Source organism: Rissa tridactyla, chromosome 3 (assembly GCF_028500815.1).
Source record: "Rissa tridactyla isolate bRisTri1 chromosome 3, bRisTri1.patW.cur.20221130, whole genome shotgun sequence".
Taxonomy (NCBI): Eukaryota; Metazoa; Chordata; class Aves; order Charadriiformes; family Laridae; genus Rissa; species Rissa tridactyla.
The window spans coordinates 18,002,276-18,019,229 of record NC_071468.1 but is presented as its reverse complement, the minus strand read 5'-3'; the positions used below and the strand labels follow the sequence as shown (position 1 = coordinate 18,019,229).

Here is a 16,954-nt window from a genome sequence, read left to right as displayed (position 1 = left end):
GTATGTTACTATTATATTAATGGCCAAATAAAAACACAGTTACCAATATGGTGTGCCAATGAATGATTTCCTTTTGGCAATTGTAGCTGTTATCTGTGCAGATACTCCAAAATCAGCTATTAAAAAAAAAAGGCAAAAAAATAATGACAGTTAATAACGGATTTGATGTAATTAATTGTTAGTGAACACAAGTTTGGTTTCCCCACTGTAAGAGTTTCTTAAATATACTGGAAATATTTAACAAAAAACAGATAACAAAAGCAAATAATGGGAACTTGGTGTATCTCTGATCCCATTGGTCAGCCTTCTCTCAGTCACCTACCAAACATGCAGGCTGCACACAAACATGCCCCTCATTAACACAAGAAAGAACAGGTTAGCACAGGAGTCCTAACAGCTACATGCAGTATTTTAATATGATGAAATACATTATTTAGTATTATCCAAAAGACTCCTTTAGATAACCTTTCAAGGTATGTTTCACATGTAAGCACTTGGATGGTACATATTATTAAAAATTTATAAAAACCTGCGATTTGATTTTTACCTCCCCCTTACAACATTAGAAAGTCTTTTACCACAGCGTCACAAACTACTCCAGTTACTCCTCAGACACTAACTGGATGGTGCAGTTAGAGATTACCAGCAAGAGAAAAAGAATTCTCATATTCGTTAATTCCTTACATGAACCATTATATCATTAAACAAAATACAGAAGACTGTTTCTTAGAGCACACAAAAATCTGTTAATAACACTAAATTGCATTAACTCACCTAATTTTACATGTCCATTATCCGTTAAAAGAATGTTTGCTCCCTTGAAAAAAGTAAGCATACTTGAATTAAAACATGAAGATGCCTCTGACACCATATTTAAAAAAAATAAATTATGTGAAATCGTATGGCAAAATAGGGGCCAAAGACAAACCAAGGATTGCGTGGTCAAGAAATCTGCATCCTTACCAAGGAAATGTTTGTGAAATTAGCAAGTTTCCATTCTGTTATATAAAGAAACTCGGATATACAGGGTTTCTCATTAATTGTTATTTCAGTACTCTTTAGCCTATGGTACTACAGAGTTTCCATTGTACACAAAACCCTCTCAAAAAGCAGAATATGATGATTTCCCTACGCTGATGAATCCTTACTTTTTTTCTATTTCCACTGACTGAAAGGAAACAGGAATTCTAAAGGTCAAAGCGGAAGTAATTTGATTTTCTTTTCATATGTAGGATCTGGTTTTGTCTTGTTTGAGAGCCATGATAATTATAATTATAGCCTTAAGGATCTGCCTTGGTATTCAAGTGTTTAGCAAAACTATTTCCACTATTTCCGTCGCTATACAACAGAGATTCTGTTAGTGCTAGATTTGAAGAGATCACTGTTCTGTGGCTACATGTACCACTCACTCCAGTTCAATAATCAAAACTAAGCTGAAGCAGTACCATAAAATTACGGCATAAAAGGACTAAGAACAAACCTGATCTGAAGACTGAAACCAGGTGCAGGCTGATTTGAGCCAAGGCTGGAGCTGGTTAAACACAGCTCCAAATGTCAGCACTGCCCATAAACTAGATGGGAAGGCAGCACGGACAGGCCTCCAAGAAACTAGTTTTTTTACAGATTATGGCTTTTCACAGAGAAGGAGAAGTCAGGCCTGCAGTAAAATGCAGCTTACTTTGGCAAACCTCACACAAATACAGTTAATGAGCCTTATAAATGGAGCTTGGTAAATAGTGTGACAAGTCCAGTTAACATACTCTTGACCCTGTTCACCTTTCAAGACTAACAGGATAGATATTCTAAATACCTAACTTAGCTACTGAGGGAAACAAACATAACTCAACAGTCAGGAGATCTGCAGATGAAGATAGTATTTTTCCATGCTCATGAGAACAGCTCTTTTTAAAAAAAAAAATAAAAAATTTCTCAATGTATGCACTATAAGAACTTCTTATCTGTTTAGAAACAAGTATCTGTGCACTGTATCCTTACAAGCATCATTTTGCATTCTACAAAGTAGAATGAAAAATGTTCAATTTTTGTGTCCAAAGTAACTTTTCATTCAGAATTTATTTTTATGATTGCTTAAAACCCAAAGATCCATATCAATGAGAACACCTTGGAATCAGGCTGCATTAAGGCATCTGCAGTTGAAGCTACTATGTACGCTGCATCCCTAGTCTGAAAAAAAAAACCAAACCAGCCAACCAAAACCAATCCCCCACACAACAAAAAGGAATGTGATAATTTACTGTCAGATTTCCAGGAGGAAGCCTGCCAATTTTAAGCCGCAGTCTAAGCAAGGAAGAGCTTGGAAAGGCAAAGAGTATGTAGTAAAACCCTAGGGACAAAAAGTCAACGGGAAGCACCAGAAGGAAACTATAACAGAGAGTGTTAAGAGTCTGAACAAGCCACCTTTGATACAGCTTTGTTGAGGTGAAGGTTTAAATAAGTCAGCGTTAAGAGCTTGATTTGCTGTACCCTCTCTAATTTTAGCATCCAAGGGAGGGGACAGATGTAGTCTCCAAGAACCACACAGAACAGCAGCCCTGCAATCTGCTCACCAAGAAAATAAGTAAGAAGCCAAAGCAACAGCCCTGCTCACTAGCCCGTGCAGAGAGAAGGGTATGTCGAGCTTCTTGGAAAGGTGTGGGGAAGATCAAACCTTTCCTTTTGCACAGATGACACCCTTACAGCCACCTGAACTATATGCTGCTCTGGACACTAGCTGATGCTTAAATTTTACAGCACTGGTCTAAATAAATAGTATGTTTGGCTGCAATTAAAAGAACAAACTATTTCCATGCATGCATTTTAAAGAAATTTTTTTTTTCTTCCCTTGGGCAGAATATTTTATTTTGTTCTAATAGATAGGAAAAGCCTACATATCTAAAAATATCCCCCATACATATCCCCCCCAATACAAAACAGTAAAGACCCATAAGAGGTGAGGTAGCCTTTTTCTAAAAAAAAAAAAAAAAAAAAAAAAAATACTTTCAGCTTTTACTTACCTTTATATCTCTGTGCATTTTTCCTTTACTGTGAAGGTAATATAGTCCCTGCATAAAATATTTAGACAATAATTTAGTCCAATATTTTTCATTTTATATGCATTTCTTATTTAATTACCAGAGCAATTTAGGATCCGATTCAATCATCTAAATGGCCTGTTGACTGAAGAGCATTCTTATATTTCAGTGTATCTGAACTGCATTTGCAAATTCAATGTACGTAGTAGCATAGTCTCAAAACCACAGGGTACACGGAAAGAATACCAGTCACCATATTTATTGTAAGAGAAGCATTCCCCAACCAAGTTTTCCTCTGGACATGATAACTGTCACCTTTTTAGACTGAGTTAATTACTTTTAAATTGCCTAACAGTCTTCTATTCAACAGTCAGATTACGGGATACCTAGTGCAGTTATCTCCTATATCATTACACACTTCAGGTAAGTCAAGAAGCACGTTAGCAGGCAGTGCTTCGGGTCTAACCCAGGAGTTCAACTCCAGTTCATGGATTCAGAAGCATTAGGTTATCTTTCTGGGTCTCGATGAGAGTACTAAAGCATTTTAGGACTCAACATGAGTTAGAAACTTTAAGTTTAAATTCTGGAAGAACTCTATGAAACCAAATCTCTGCATGACAAATCACAGAGTAGGTAACTTCTGACACTCCAGGTTTATCTTCAAAATTCTCTTTTAGGGTAAAACAACATGCAAATATCTTCCTCGTTCTATGGTCATGGACCATGAAAATGCAGACTTGATGGAGGGAGATACCCATGTCAAGAAACTTTTGGGTTTTTTGCCAGCTCATGCGAGACATCACAGAGTTGACTGCAAAAATAAATTAGGATTGTTTTCAATTATCAGCATTTCATCAGCATTATATTTAGGATGGTCCTAAATATACCAAAAGGAAAAATGAGGAAACAATTAATTACATGACTTGGTACTTTTTTTCAAGTGAACAACATTGTGCAGATAGACAACAGTACCACTGAAGATAGAGTTTTGGGGTATTTTTTTGTCAGTTCATGAAAGCCTGAATGATTAACAAGACCCTGTTGGTTCAACGGTTTTTCAGAGTCATCACTGCAGGCGTGCATGCAGACCCAAAAATTGGACTCAATTTGCTTTTGGTACGGAGTGCAACTAATCAAAGCATCTACCTGACCGTTGCAACAACTGACATTAGCTAAAAAAGTCCCTTGTACACACCTAGCATTTAAATCTCTGGATGCTACCGGCACAGTGAGCCATACAACTCACTCATTTTTACCACTACTGTGAAAGAATGTGAGGTCACCATTTTCAAAGCTGAACGCCTGAAGGCAGGTACTTTAGAAGCCACATTTAAAGGACCTATATTTTCAGAATGAGTCTTACCGATTCCAGCCAGAACTGATAGCAAGTGTTCTTTGAAAACAGACCATTTAAAGGGCTTCTAAATATGGAGATCAAACATGTAAATTGACGGCAAAATTAACATTGGACAAATTACTTTTATGGATGGTCAGACTGCTGCATTATAAGCTACAAGAAGAAATCAGAAACTATATACAGGGGGGACCTTCAAGGGTCCGTACTGGGACCAGTACTGTTTAATATCTTCATCAATGACATAGACAGTGGGATCAAGCACACCCTCAGGCAAATTTGCAGATGACACCAAGCTAAGTGGTGTGAGTGACATGCCTGAGGGACAGGATGGCATCCAGAGGGACGTGGACAAGCTTGGGAAGTGAGCCTGCGTGAATCTCATGAGGTTCAACAAGGCCAAGCGCAGGGCCCTGCACCCGGGCCAGGGCCGCCCCTGGTATCAATACAGGCTGGGGGATGAAGGGATTTATCGAGTAGCCCTGCCAAGAAGGACTTGGGGGTGCTGGTGGATGAAAAGCTGGACATGAGCCAGCAATGTGGGCTCACAAGCCAGAAGGCCAGCCACATCCCAGCCTGCATCAAAAGCAGCATGGCCAGCAGGTCGAGGGAGGTGATTCTGCGCCTTTATTCTACTCTGGTGAGACCCCACCTGGAGTACTGCATCCAGCTCTGGAGTCATCAGCACAGGAAAGACATCGACCTATTAGACTGGGTCCAGAGGAAGGTCATGAAGATGATCGGAGGGCTGGAGACCTCTGCAGTGAGGACAGTCTGAAAGGGTTGGGGTTACTCAGCCTGGAAAGGAGAAAGCTCCAGGGAGACCTTATTGCAGCCTTCCAGTACTTAAAGGCGGCTTGTAAGAAAGATGAGGGCAGACATTTCAGTAGAGCCTGTTGCAACAGGACAGGGGGTAATGATTTTAAACTGAAAGAGGGTAGATTTAGACTAGAAGAAAAAGGAAGAATAAGGAAGAAATTTTTTACAATGAAGGTGGTGAAACACTGGAAGAGGTTGCCCAAAGAGGTGGTAGATGCCCCATCCCTGGAAACACTCAAGGTCAGGTTGGACAGGATGCTGAGCAACATGGCCTAGTTGAAGATTGTCGCTGCTTATTGCAGGGGGGTTGGACTAGATGGCCTTTAAAGGTCCCTTCCAAACCAAACCATTCTATGATTCTATAAGAACAAAAGGGTTTAAAGGTTCAAAAACCAAAACGCTTCCAGATGTCTGTCCAGACACAGACTTCACTGTAAGGAAGAAAAGCCACGTCCTGTAAGTCAGAAGTCAGCACTCTCTGGCATAGCATAGGGAGATGGTAAGGGAGCATGCAAGGAGCTGGCTCAGGGATAGAGCTATCTTGACAGAGCGTTTGAGAGAGGCAGCAGCTCTCAACTGAAGGCATTTAAGAGATCTGCATTCACTAGAAGCCAAGAACTGCTCTCTCACATGGAAGCAAGACATCCACCAAAAAAGCCGTTTCTTATTAAGTTTTACTGGTGAACCGAACCTTTAATTTGGGGAAGAAAAATGAAAGCTGGCATACCCATGAGTAGAGGCTGGTGACCTTAATTTGAACATCTCGAGAATACAGGCAATTTTTTTTTTCTTATTGGCACAGATCAACTATCAGATATGCAAAACTGAGTCTTAAAATTTTTCCTTCAAACTTCTAATAACTAATTTGTACCACAAATGTGGATAAATAAATATGCTGCTCCCCCCCTTAAAAAAAAAATTAACAGCAGAAAGACAGTTTTCTTCAAATGACCCAGGATAATTGGAGGTTATGCAATTACCAAATCATTCTAGGCATACAGAACATCTTCAAAAGTCTGACAAAAATGCTAAGCCATGCAAACACTGTACTTCCACGGCATCGCACATATTTGTAGCTTTTATTTTTAGCTTTTAATACTTTTACATTAAGAGTCAACCACCAGAACCTGAGAACACACTACCTGTAGTGTTTCTCTGCTGACATAGGCAATCTGCTGTTCTGAAAGTGGTCCAGTCACTGCAATGAAAGGGAAAAAAATAATTCTCGAAATCAGGTAAGATGCTACCCATTCCAAACCCATACCTCAATTATTTCCCTTTGCACTAATAGGATCTTATTCTAGAAGTCTCAAAGTAAACGTGCTTAGACTTTCCCCCAGATTGAGCATCCCAAAGACCAGCAAACATTTTTTAAACTCAAAAATGTCTAGTCCTGTTGGAATGAATACTAACTCCCTCCATATAAAAAAACCTTGAGGTAATTAAGAGGAAAAAGAAACAGAAGCAGTGACTTAACAGCAACTTTTTCCCTTGCACAAACCCATTTTGTCCTTCTATAAAGGGCTGGACTTCCAGCCCAGTGACTCAGAGCTGCAGCAAACTCTGGTCAGTCCCCTTTGAGCTCTAGGAATTTCCTTCTACCCTTTGCGACCTGCTCTCTCCTTCTGTCCTTCCCTGCTGCCATGTGACCTGCTTTCTCTTCCCTGTAGCCATGCGACCTGCTCTCTGCACCTTTTCAACCCTTTTCTGCATGAGGTACCAGCACTGTTGCTCCTGGGCCTGACACACCATGCACCTTCTCAAACTCTCCCTCTGAGCAGGCTCAGTAGCTTCCCAAGGGAAGAAGTCTTCCTCTCCCTCCAGGGTCCCACTTCACTCAAGTCTCTTAAAGGAAAACAATTCAATTCTAAACAAATACACAAACCAAACACTGAACAGCAAGCAAGGAATGGCCTGTGACTGGTCCTCAGTTATCGGACTTTGACCCTGAAATTAAAGGGGTTTAAGACCAGGAAATGCAGTCCTCACTACAAGCGTCTCAGGTATTGCAGAGAAAACAAATAGACAACTTGAATGTGGTTTCTGAAAGGAAACCGAAGGAGCAGGGAGTTAAAAATGAAACAAGATTTCAGCACCTAACTGTTTAGCTTCTCCAAAACCCACAACCATAATATAATTAGTATCATCATACAACATATATCTTCAAAACAGGTCTAGATCCATCTTCCCTTTTCTGAAAGAAAAGCTCCAAACTCCCATAAAACTAAATATATTATCACCCAGAGTATACATTTCTAGGCATGTATGTTTATTTTGAGAAATTTAATTCTGATTAACCTAAATGACTTAAGATCACAGAGGCCTATAGTTCAATTGGAATAAGACACTTTGGAACGTAATTAAGATCAGAAAAGAACCTTCCACTCCAACTACCATCAGAGAAGCCAAAAATCAGCCGCAACAGGAAACCCGCTCCTGTACGACACCTGCATTTATGTGGCATGAGCTCATTTCCTACTCTACAGGTGTTCCACATAACAAAGCTTATTAGACACAATGCTTTTATCAACATTAGCAAAGATGTAAAGGATCTACAAGTCCATGCTCAAATGACTATGCCACAAGCATGGTGTGAACTTGTGAACTGGAGCCTTGTTTTAATTGCACTCAAGTTAAACGTAAAAAAATATATAAGCTGTTTACACACAAGAGAAGGATGTGAAGATCCTAACATGTAAAATCTTCACCATTTGGAATATGGATGGATTTCCTGCCTGAAAAACATCACTTGAAAACCACAGTGCTATTTACTTAGCTTATGGCGTACTCCTTTCCTAAGCAAATCTAATTCCAGGGCAATAAAATCCCTCAAAACTGATTTTATCTCTTGATAAAAAACCTGCAATCAATTGACTGATCCTCTCTTTGTGCAATAGATTCACACACGCCCCTTGTTTCTTTGACCACTCATTGCACCTAAGCCTAAAGCAAATATATAGGCTACCTTTGCTTTTCACATCATGCACCCAGCATGAGAAAAAGAGACCCTCTTGACAGTACGGCTATACAAACACACAAAAGATCACTGTTTACAAAGGACAGGAGTATCCTTGCTAATCGACATACTTATCTACGTATCCATAGGCAGTGGTATAGATTATACTAAAGCTCAGTTCCAAAGCTCAGAAATGAAATGGCTATGAAGACAGCCAGCATATCAGGATATAATTTTTTATTTTTACAATACAATATTTTGTAATTTTACGGTCTTTGAAAAGTAGTGATGGATATATGAGCTACTGAAGGAAGGAAATAACTTCCGCTGCTCAGAAAAAAACCCACTATAGCTAATTTTGTTTAAAAAACCCAAACCCAACCAACCGTGTAAAACACATAAGCTAAAATTAACCTTCAATGGATTATTACGGATACTAAATTTAGGATTCCTCCTCTCCGATTCCAAAACACTGTAATCATCTCCATTTTTGAAAATAAGCTTTACTTAGATTTTAAGGAATTACAGACTTGGCATACCATGATAAATATCCTGTAGAGAGCCACCTCCACAAAACTCCATGCAAATCCATAGCTTGTCTCGTCTAAAAAGTGAACAAAACCATTCATTAGCTGTCAGATTTGAAAACAGCACCTATGAAAGTCAAAGGACTCAAACATTATAAAGCACAACATAACAAGCTCTGTATTATGAAAAGAACAAGGCAAATAATGAATATGATTTAATCTTTATATGATACTTCACTGTCAAAACAGTAACTAACGAAATACCCAAAATATTACAGGGTTTATTGGAGTAATAAAAACAGTGTAAGTGAAACATGTACACTGATTTTTATTCAAGATCTGCTACGAAAATGAAATATATTTTTACCGAGAGTAGAGAGAGAACAGATATGGATTCTTATTTCTTCCTCATTTTCACTTCTCTTCCACTTTTTTCAGAGCAGAGGAATTAACACAAACAAACAAAAAAGAAGTCTAAACCAAAAAGCCCTCGGGATATCTCTGAACTCAATTTCTTTCACAACAAATGGGAATGAAACCGTAGTGCTTTAGTGAAAGCTACGCAGAGTGGAGCCCACGTTGTGAGTAAGGGTCTTCTCAGATGAAGTCTTTTCCCTCAAAAATACTTGTGGATATTTTTGGTGCCAAGGGTCAGAGGGAAGTTTTTTATATTCCTCTTACTAAGGGAATCAATTCAGCTTGACTCACTATACCTCCATAAAAGATGCTTTTCAAGAATAGACAATGGGCTGAAGGATTCAAAGGTATCTTCTATTATGGACACTAAATTCTATTTTCATTTCGTAATTTTCACTGGTAAGACAGATGTACCACATGTGGCTGCAGAAAGGCATTCTGGCAAGCAGAAAATTTGGGACTTGCCTAGTCATTTGTGGCCATCAAAACACAGAGGAAAGAAAAATGGCATACAACCACATTAGGGCAGACTGGGACACAGGAACCAAAGGAAAGACTGCTGGTTGTTCTGCAGTTTGCCCATGACTCCTGGTCTTGGGTTTCTTGCATTCATAAGGCACTGTCAGAACAGCTGAGATGCTCCTGCAGGCAACGCCAACATTTGTGGAATTTTGCAAGGCAATGGTGTAAGTGCCGAGCTTATCCCCTGAGCTGCAAATTGCAAGTACTTCTCACCAGCAGGTAACAGCTAGAATAGCTGCTGTTCCAAGGAAGAACTGACTTTCTTGGATCTCCTCCCCTTTTATGTCCATAGTCCAGATGGTCCTCAAAGCTACTCCCCAGCTGCTTCCCCTCATGGTGGGAAAGGTACTGTTCAGGCAATACGGAGATTTTAAGCAATGGAAGTCCCTGGCTGTTAACTCCATACATTTCTAGGGGTTAATTAAAGCATTGCTTGAAATAACATGAAGGCTTTCCACTGAAATAACTGATCAAAGTCAGACACAGAAGCAACATGACTACCTGTGAAAGAAAACAGAATTAGCGATGGCAGCAGGAGAACATGAGTGAGAAAGCAGCACTGAAGAGACAGACATCTGTATGTCCCTTGTTTATTCCCCACAGTGATGCAGGACTCAGATGTGGACACTTTTTGGGGCACTGGGCTCATGAAAGCCACTCTTTCCCATGTGGCTGCATCCTGTTTGATGCCAACAGCAGCAGCAGTGTGGAAGCGGGGAAAAAAAACAGGATAACCCCACCAGCCTTGGACAGCAGCAGGAGCACCCGCAAAGAGACATGAAGGAGGTTAAGTGCTGTAAACTCACACCTTCACTTACTGGGCATTAAACTTGCCAGTGTGGAAAAGCCCTACAGAAAAGGACAAAAAAAATGTAAGAGGATTTCTAATTCACTATCTAGCCTTCTATTACTGCCCCTAAGTGCTTTGAGACCACGAAAATCCATATAATCAACAGTAACAGTGTACGCAGTTGTACTGTGTCTGCAAAGCAAATGGCAAGCACAGCAAACAAAACAGAGACAAGACCAACAGTACCATTTAGTGTCTGCAACTTAGCACCTAGGCTAAACGCACAGCAGAAATTTGACTGACTGAAAAATCCATACATAAACAGAAGAAAAGCATGGGGAACAATATGCTGGTAGTGCCAAGTACAGGCCCATGGTATTTTTCTTCTTGTTCTTATCATTGAAAGATACTTGGAAAAGAAAAGGTCAGACAATGAGAGACCTCAAAGGACAGCCATTGGATTACCTAGACAAAGAAGCACTACACCAAAGAAAGGGGAGGGGACAAAGCAAGAGCACAAGACAGTGCCAAAATATATAATATATTTGCCAAAATTTAAATCTGGTTCTACAAAGGTATATTTCGATACCCTGAGATGAGAGGAAAACTGTTTTTTAAAGAAAAAGCATCCCCTCCTAAATGCAGCATCATGAGAAGAGGCACCATTTCAATCTAAGAATTTCGAAGAAAGTTGAATGCAACAACAATATTTGTTCACAGTCTTTTTTCCCAGGAAATCTTAAAAATCAGAAGCAGCTTTTTATTAGTTATACTAAGCAATCTGTTCCCACTGTGACTAGTTAAAAGAAGCAGCTGGTGAGACAACTGGATAGGTTGTGCTTCTGCAATACAAATAATCTCACCTCCAGAAACAAACGCAAATGGAACCCTCACAATTCTGGTCAGAAGTTCATATGTTAGAAAAATAGCTCAGGGTAACTTCAAAAGCATCCCAGAGCCCCAGCCCCCCCCCTCTGCCATTCCTCACTTACTTCTTTCTTAATTTGTCTTCTGAAAGGCTTACTAACAATGACTTTCAGGTTTGTGGTGCACAATGTCACACATTAAGAAAAATATCAACAAAACTTCCTTCCCAGTATTGCAGACAAGTACAAATAAAGCAATCACATGCGCTGGAGGACATTTTAATGTACACAAAGGTGCTCTCTTCCCTAACAAAGGCAGGCTTTGAGGTTGGGAGGAAGGCTAAGGAGGCACTACAGGAGGGCAGGCCACTATGTGGTCCCAGCCACACAACTCTCAGAATATGCCACATCCATTTAAAAAGCTTATTCACCATAACATGGAGCTTCCAAATACTGTCTTTAGGAGATCACAAGATCCCTTGCCAACTTTACAACATGACAATCTGTAAGCTGCCATCAAACAGGCTAGTTAGTAACTCCACAAATTCTCAAAAAAAGTTTAACATGACTTTGAGGTATGTAGCAGTATTAAGAATTGACTGTTCATGCACAAGAAAAAGCCTGCCAGTACTGCACAGAATGGAAGTAACGCACAATTTAGGTTAACCTTCAAATTAACCTTAAACATTCAAAACTGAAGTGCAGACACTCCTAGTTTGGAATACCAAGTCCCTACATGTACACAAGCTTTATCTGTACACACACCCACACAAGCTTGTGCATAATGCAGCTCACAGACCAGCTCAGCATTAAAAAAGCATTCAAGCTGCCAAGACAAGCACCCTTCAAGGTATGGGATGCCAGAACAGCATGGCTTGTTGATTTTATCTTCAGACTTTGATCTCTTTCTGCACATGTGTAATGATAATGCAAGCCGTACACAATCACACACTCCCATCCTCGCTCACTGTAGGATGCAGATGGTGTTCATCTAATGGGCTAGGCAATGGCTTGCTCTCCTCTTCATTCTCATACTTTGAGTGCATTTCTAATTAATCTTATTCTGAAAATACATTTGCTCTTGCAAACTTCCTTCATGCTGCACACTGTCTGCGAACTATGTGTGCGAAGTACCAATATGACCAGCTTTTCCACTACAGACCTTTGAAATTACTATAAAGCGAACATAATTCAAAAGACAGATTCTATTGACTTGAATTGTATCTGTCAGCCTGCAATACTTTCACTCACGAGACAAAAGCTAACAAAATACTCGTACTGAGAAAGATGCAATGAACCCCACCAGTGATAAAACATGGTTTCAGTAAGTGCCCAGGGCTATTCAGGACACTGACTACAAGAGGCAGGGAGAAGAAACTCCTCAGGACAGCATTAGTTAGCTGAGCTTCTCCATGAGACCCCTCTCCCTCCTCTAGCATTTATTGTCAGGGCTTCCTCTATTCCCAGACACTGCCTCCAAGTCCTAGCACGCTCAACTTGTCCAGTTTCAGTTTGCTCAAACTATGCAGACATTCAGCATCAAGGTCACTAACAGCACCACAAAGTACTCCATACTTGCCATTTCAACATCCTGTCCCAGCTCACTCCAGAGCAAAACAAGGAACACGCAACAACGGCTAAACAAGCCAGGGAACTCGTGTTAGCTCATCTGTAGCACCGCAAACACGCACCAAACCAGACACTGCTGGCTAGAAAAGGAACAGTAACTGGGATTTCCCAAGCTCTAGCTGATCTAGAATGAAAGTAAAAGAAATTCAGTACTTCAGAAAGTAACTTGGTCAAATTTGAAAGGATTTTTAAAAGGAAAAGATGCACTCCAAATACAAGAGCCAAATTCTGGCATACATTCCTGCTTCAAAGATGGTAAATTTTTGTTGAAAGGCTTTATGTACCATGATTTTTCATGTGAAAATACCACCTATATCTTCCACCAAAAGCATTTGGCCTGTATTGCTGAAAGGCTTTTTGCTGCACCAGATAACCACCATGGAGAATTTCAGCTGGAGTCGCTGAAGTCTAATACATGCACAAGTAAACTCAACTTGGCATCTTCCCGTTATGAATAGGGTCTAGCAGCCTTCACAACACGCAGAACTACCATGTCCTACCTACATTGTCCCCATGCAGACACAAGATATGAGAATATCTGAAAGGAATGAGAAGCCTCTGCCATAAAGAGCATCACGACTTTTCAGAGCCTTTTAAAAACTTTTTATTGCATGGCATGATATGCCTATAATTATGACAACGTTAGATTCACAAAATCCAGCATTAAAAGGTCAAGTCCTTGAATATCAAGAAATTGCTATATTTTGCATAAAACATTTGTGAGGATGTTTTAAAAAAGAACTATAATAGCAAACGTTGTTAGAAACTAGCCATCAATTTTCTTAATACTGAGACTTTGTGTGGAATACAAGTTTACCGTACTTGTTACAAGTAAGCATAATACCTTACAAAAGGAATTACACAAAAGAGTAATGAGACAGAACAATTTACATATACTACATTAAGTGTCCCAAACAACTCTGCAGCTCAAGAGAGAAAAGCAAAGACAAGCGCTAAAATATCAATAATTTTTAGATTTTAAAATAAATACAAAATACAAACCACAAGTGGGCTTTTCAAAGGCTGCACAGTTTACACTCTTAGGTACTTCAGTATGAAATTGTCCTTAAAGTTTAACATAATACTACTACTCTTTAGGAAGGAAAAAGCCAATAATTTTTTTCCCCCTATTTCCCCATAACGTCCAATTTTGAGTTCTCAGACAATTTTACATGCCCACACCAGTTAAGTGAGACCATTTCTGAGAACTCTGTATTATGCAATATTTATACTTCCCAAAGTTTTGCAAATTTAAGAGACATTTTACGGAAACATATTTAAAAGATACTATATACACAGACTCTTTGTTCATACTTGTCATACTTCTGCCTCATTTTTTATTTATGTATTAAGTTCAAAGCTTTTAAACAACAACTAAGTTCCAAGGAAACGTAAGTACAGGGTCACTGAAAGATTTTGCTACGAGAAACATTATTTAGAGAGACACTGTAGTAAACAACAGATTTTAAGGTAAATGAAGAAAAAAAAATATAAAAGTGGATAATACCTATTTGGTAAATTATATTTTGCTTAAGCCGCCTTATAGACCTGTCCTTTACAAAGAGATAGAGAAGCATTTTTAAGTAAGCAAAAGAAACAAACTGTACCTGAGATAGCTGCCAAAATAAGCAACAATATTTGGATGTTTACAGTCTTTCATCATTATGATTTCCTGCTGCACAACAGCAAAATCTTCTCCTGAAAAGCAGAATGAATATTTTCATTGGCCTGGTTCATACTCACATCCCAACTAGACTTTCAGTACGTGTTTATAAAATAAACATTTTAAGTAACTAAAATTAATTATCTGACAGTTTCAAAGACATATAAAGCAGTTGTAAATCAATATTTACTTAGTAATAAATTACTATATTCTTAAAGAGTTTCATCCTGGGGCAGATGGACACATCTGCTGTCTGATACCTCTTAGGATATTGGCCACACCTCTTTCTAAAGTCTTTACTTTTCCTAAGACCCCACTGTGTCTATCTGCATATGCCCTGCCAATAGCCCAAGCACTTAAAAACACAACAAAACTTTGCTATTTTTGGCCATATGTCCAACACACATCAGATTATCTTCCTGAGCAAAAAAACATTCAACAGTACGCTGCTGATGCAACTTTTCAGTAACCTTGGTAAGGACATGAATTTATGGACTTTGCGTAACTTATGTCCAGATAAAACACTGACATAGATGTGGTGTTTATCTGAGACTTACTATTTGGTACCTCTGTTGGACCTGTCTTCCTATAAAACCTTCTTACCAGATGCGCACACTGAAAAAGTCATGTATGAAATTGAAAATTTTGTTTTGGGGATGTTGTTGCACGGGTTTTGTAGGTAAGTTAGAGAGAGAAGGCAAGAAGGATATCAAATGTAAGAGAATGATGGCAACATATTTGATGGCCTTTTCAATTAATTGTTTAAGAACTATACGTCAAGTGCTCTTTTGCAGTTCAGTATCTTACACTGGGGCTCCTACAAAACTTCTTAAGTCATAAGGGCAAATTATAGCTAGTTTGGTATGTTGTTGCCAAAGATGCTCTTCTGAAGTTTGTTTAGTTAGTAGACATACACAGTCCACATAAACCAACTTATTCTTAGTAACCTCAAGGACTTCATAGGTGAAACAAGCCTGAAGGCCTAAATTAACCATTTAACTTCACAAATAACTTAAGAGGTTCTATAAGCTAGTTGAAAAAAAAAGGAAAATTCGATGTATGTCAAAATCCTGCTTTCAGTGTACTACTGTAGCACACTTCAGCATTACTCAAGATAGCTTTTAAACCAGAAGCCAAATTATTGTCCAAAAAGTTGTATACAGACACTAAGCTCATATTTATCAATTTTTGCAACCCAAAATTAGTTCTCAAATATTGCCATTAATAAATTTCAAATGTAACATAACAAATTCCAACCGAATTGGCCAAGGCATTACCTAAGAAAATGTGTTTTAAGTTTCTCCCTAGATGATCTAACCATTTGATACTTTTTAACCAGAAATCCGATATTCGCCTGTATTTTATTTAACTGAAAGCAAATTTCAAACTACAAGCTGCAAGTTAACATCACAACAGACTGCCTACTATCTGTGGTGTATTGCTGATGGCTTGCTGTATCCTGACTACACCTTCAAACATGCAAACACTGAGGAGTAAACAAGAAATTATTTTCACGTACGGACAGGTATCTCTGTGAAAGGACACGATTCCTCCAGTATTTGACCGATGTTTTCATTGCATCCAAAATATTAAAGTAGCATCAGCTTTAGAGTAAGTGCTTAACATTATTAGTTAGTCTTCACAGTCTTCCCCAATCTGCAAAACTTGCAAAGAAAGCCAGTGCCACACTTCTGGCATGTGGACACTGCCCATCTGGAGCTGACTGAAGCCTCTACCCCAACTGGAAGGGACAACTCCAGAGAGAAACAGCTCGCTGAGCAAACAGAGGATAGCGAGAGCGCATTCTCTGTGTACCACACTCATGTATCCCAAGGCTGCTAAAAATACTAGATTGAGCTGCAAGATGACAGTTGTCTGCCTCATCAGCATAGCATGAGGGCAAGTTACCCCTGCTGCAGTGCACCTCCAGGCTCTGGCCGCAGCTCAGAGAGCATACACAGCATGATTCTCCAAGTCCTACTCAGCACAACCCATACAACGCTTTTTTTAACCAACGCACTTCATGTTTAGAGTGGAAGTAGCTAAGTAAAAAGTTGCATTATTTTAAAGGTTGACATCATCTGGGTCTGCTGAGTCCTATGGTTTTTCCCCCACTACACAAGTCTCCTTTCCCATTTTATCCTTACAGTTCCACACTGAGACACAGCACGGCTGCTCATCTTAGCTGGGCTGGTTGTCCATGTCATGCACAGCCAACTACTCCAGCAATGGGAACTGACATAAAAAGCCAAAGCAGCAGAACTAGACAAGATAATCTGGGACCACGGTGTTCAGCATGAATAAAAGAAGTGCGATGAACATACACTTTTGGAACTACATGGTAACATACTGTCCTGTCCCAAATTTTTAAATGTGCAT

The 16,954-nt window shown here is 39.3% G+C and overlaps 1 protein-coding gene across 15 annotated transcripts in view; it reads right to left on the bottom strand.

Moving 5' to 3' along the window:
- MAP4K3 (mitogen-activated protein kinase kinase kinase kinase 3) overlaps positions 1–16,954 on the bottom strand; it is an 80,277-nt gene that overhangs the window by 52,793 nt on the left and 10,530 nt on the right. For all 15 annotated transcript variants that reach the window (XM_054193887.1, XM_054193884.1, XM_054193878.1 and 12 more), the window contains exons 3-8: positions 14,520–14,610; positions 8,701–8,765; positions 6,348–6,403; positions 3,015–3,062; positions 775–817; positions 44–116 (exon numbers count right to left, since the gene is read on the bottom strand). In XM_054193887.1, coding sequence (XP_054049862.1) covers positions 44–116; positions 775–817; positions 3,015–3,062; positions 6,348–6,403; positions 8,701–8,765; positions 14,520–14,610 — 376 coding nt within the window. The remainder of the gene's footprint in view (positions 1–43; positions 117–774; positions 818–3,014; positions 3,063–6,347; positions 6,404–8,700; positions 8,766–14,519; positions 14,611–16,954) is intronic.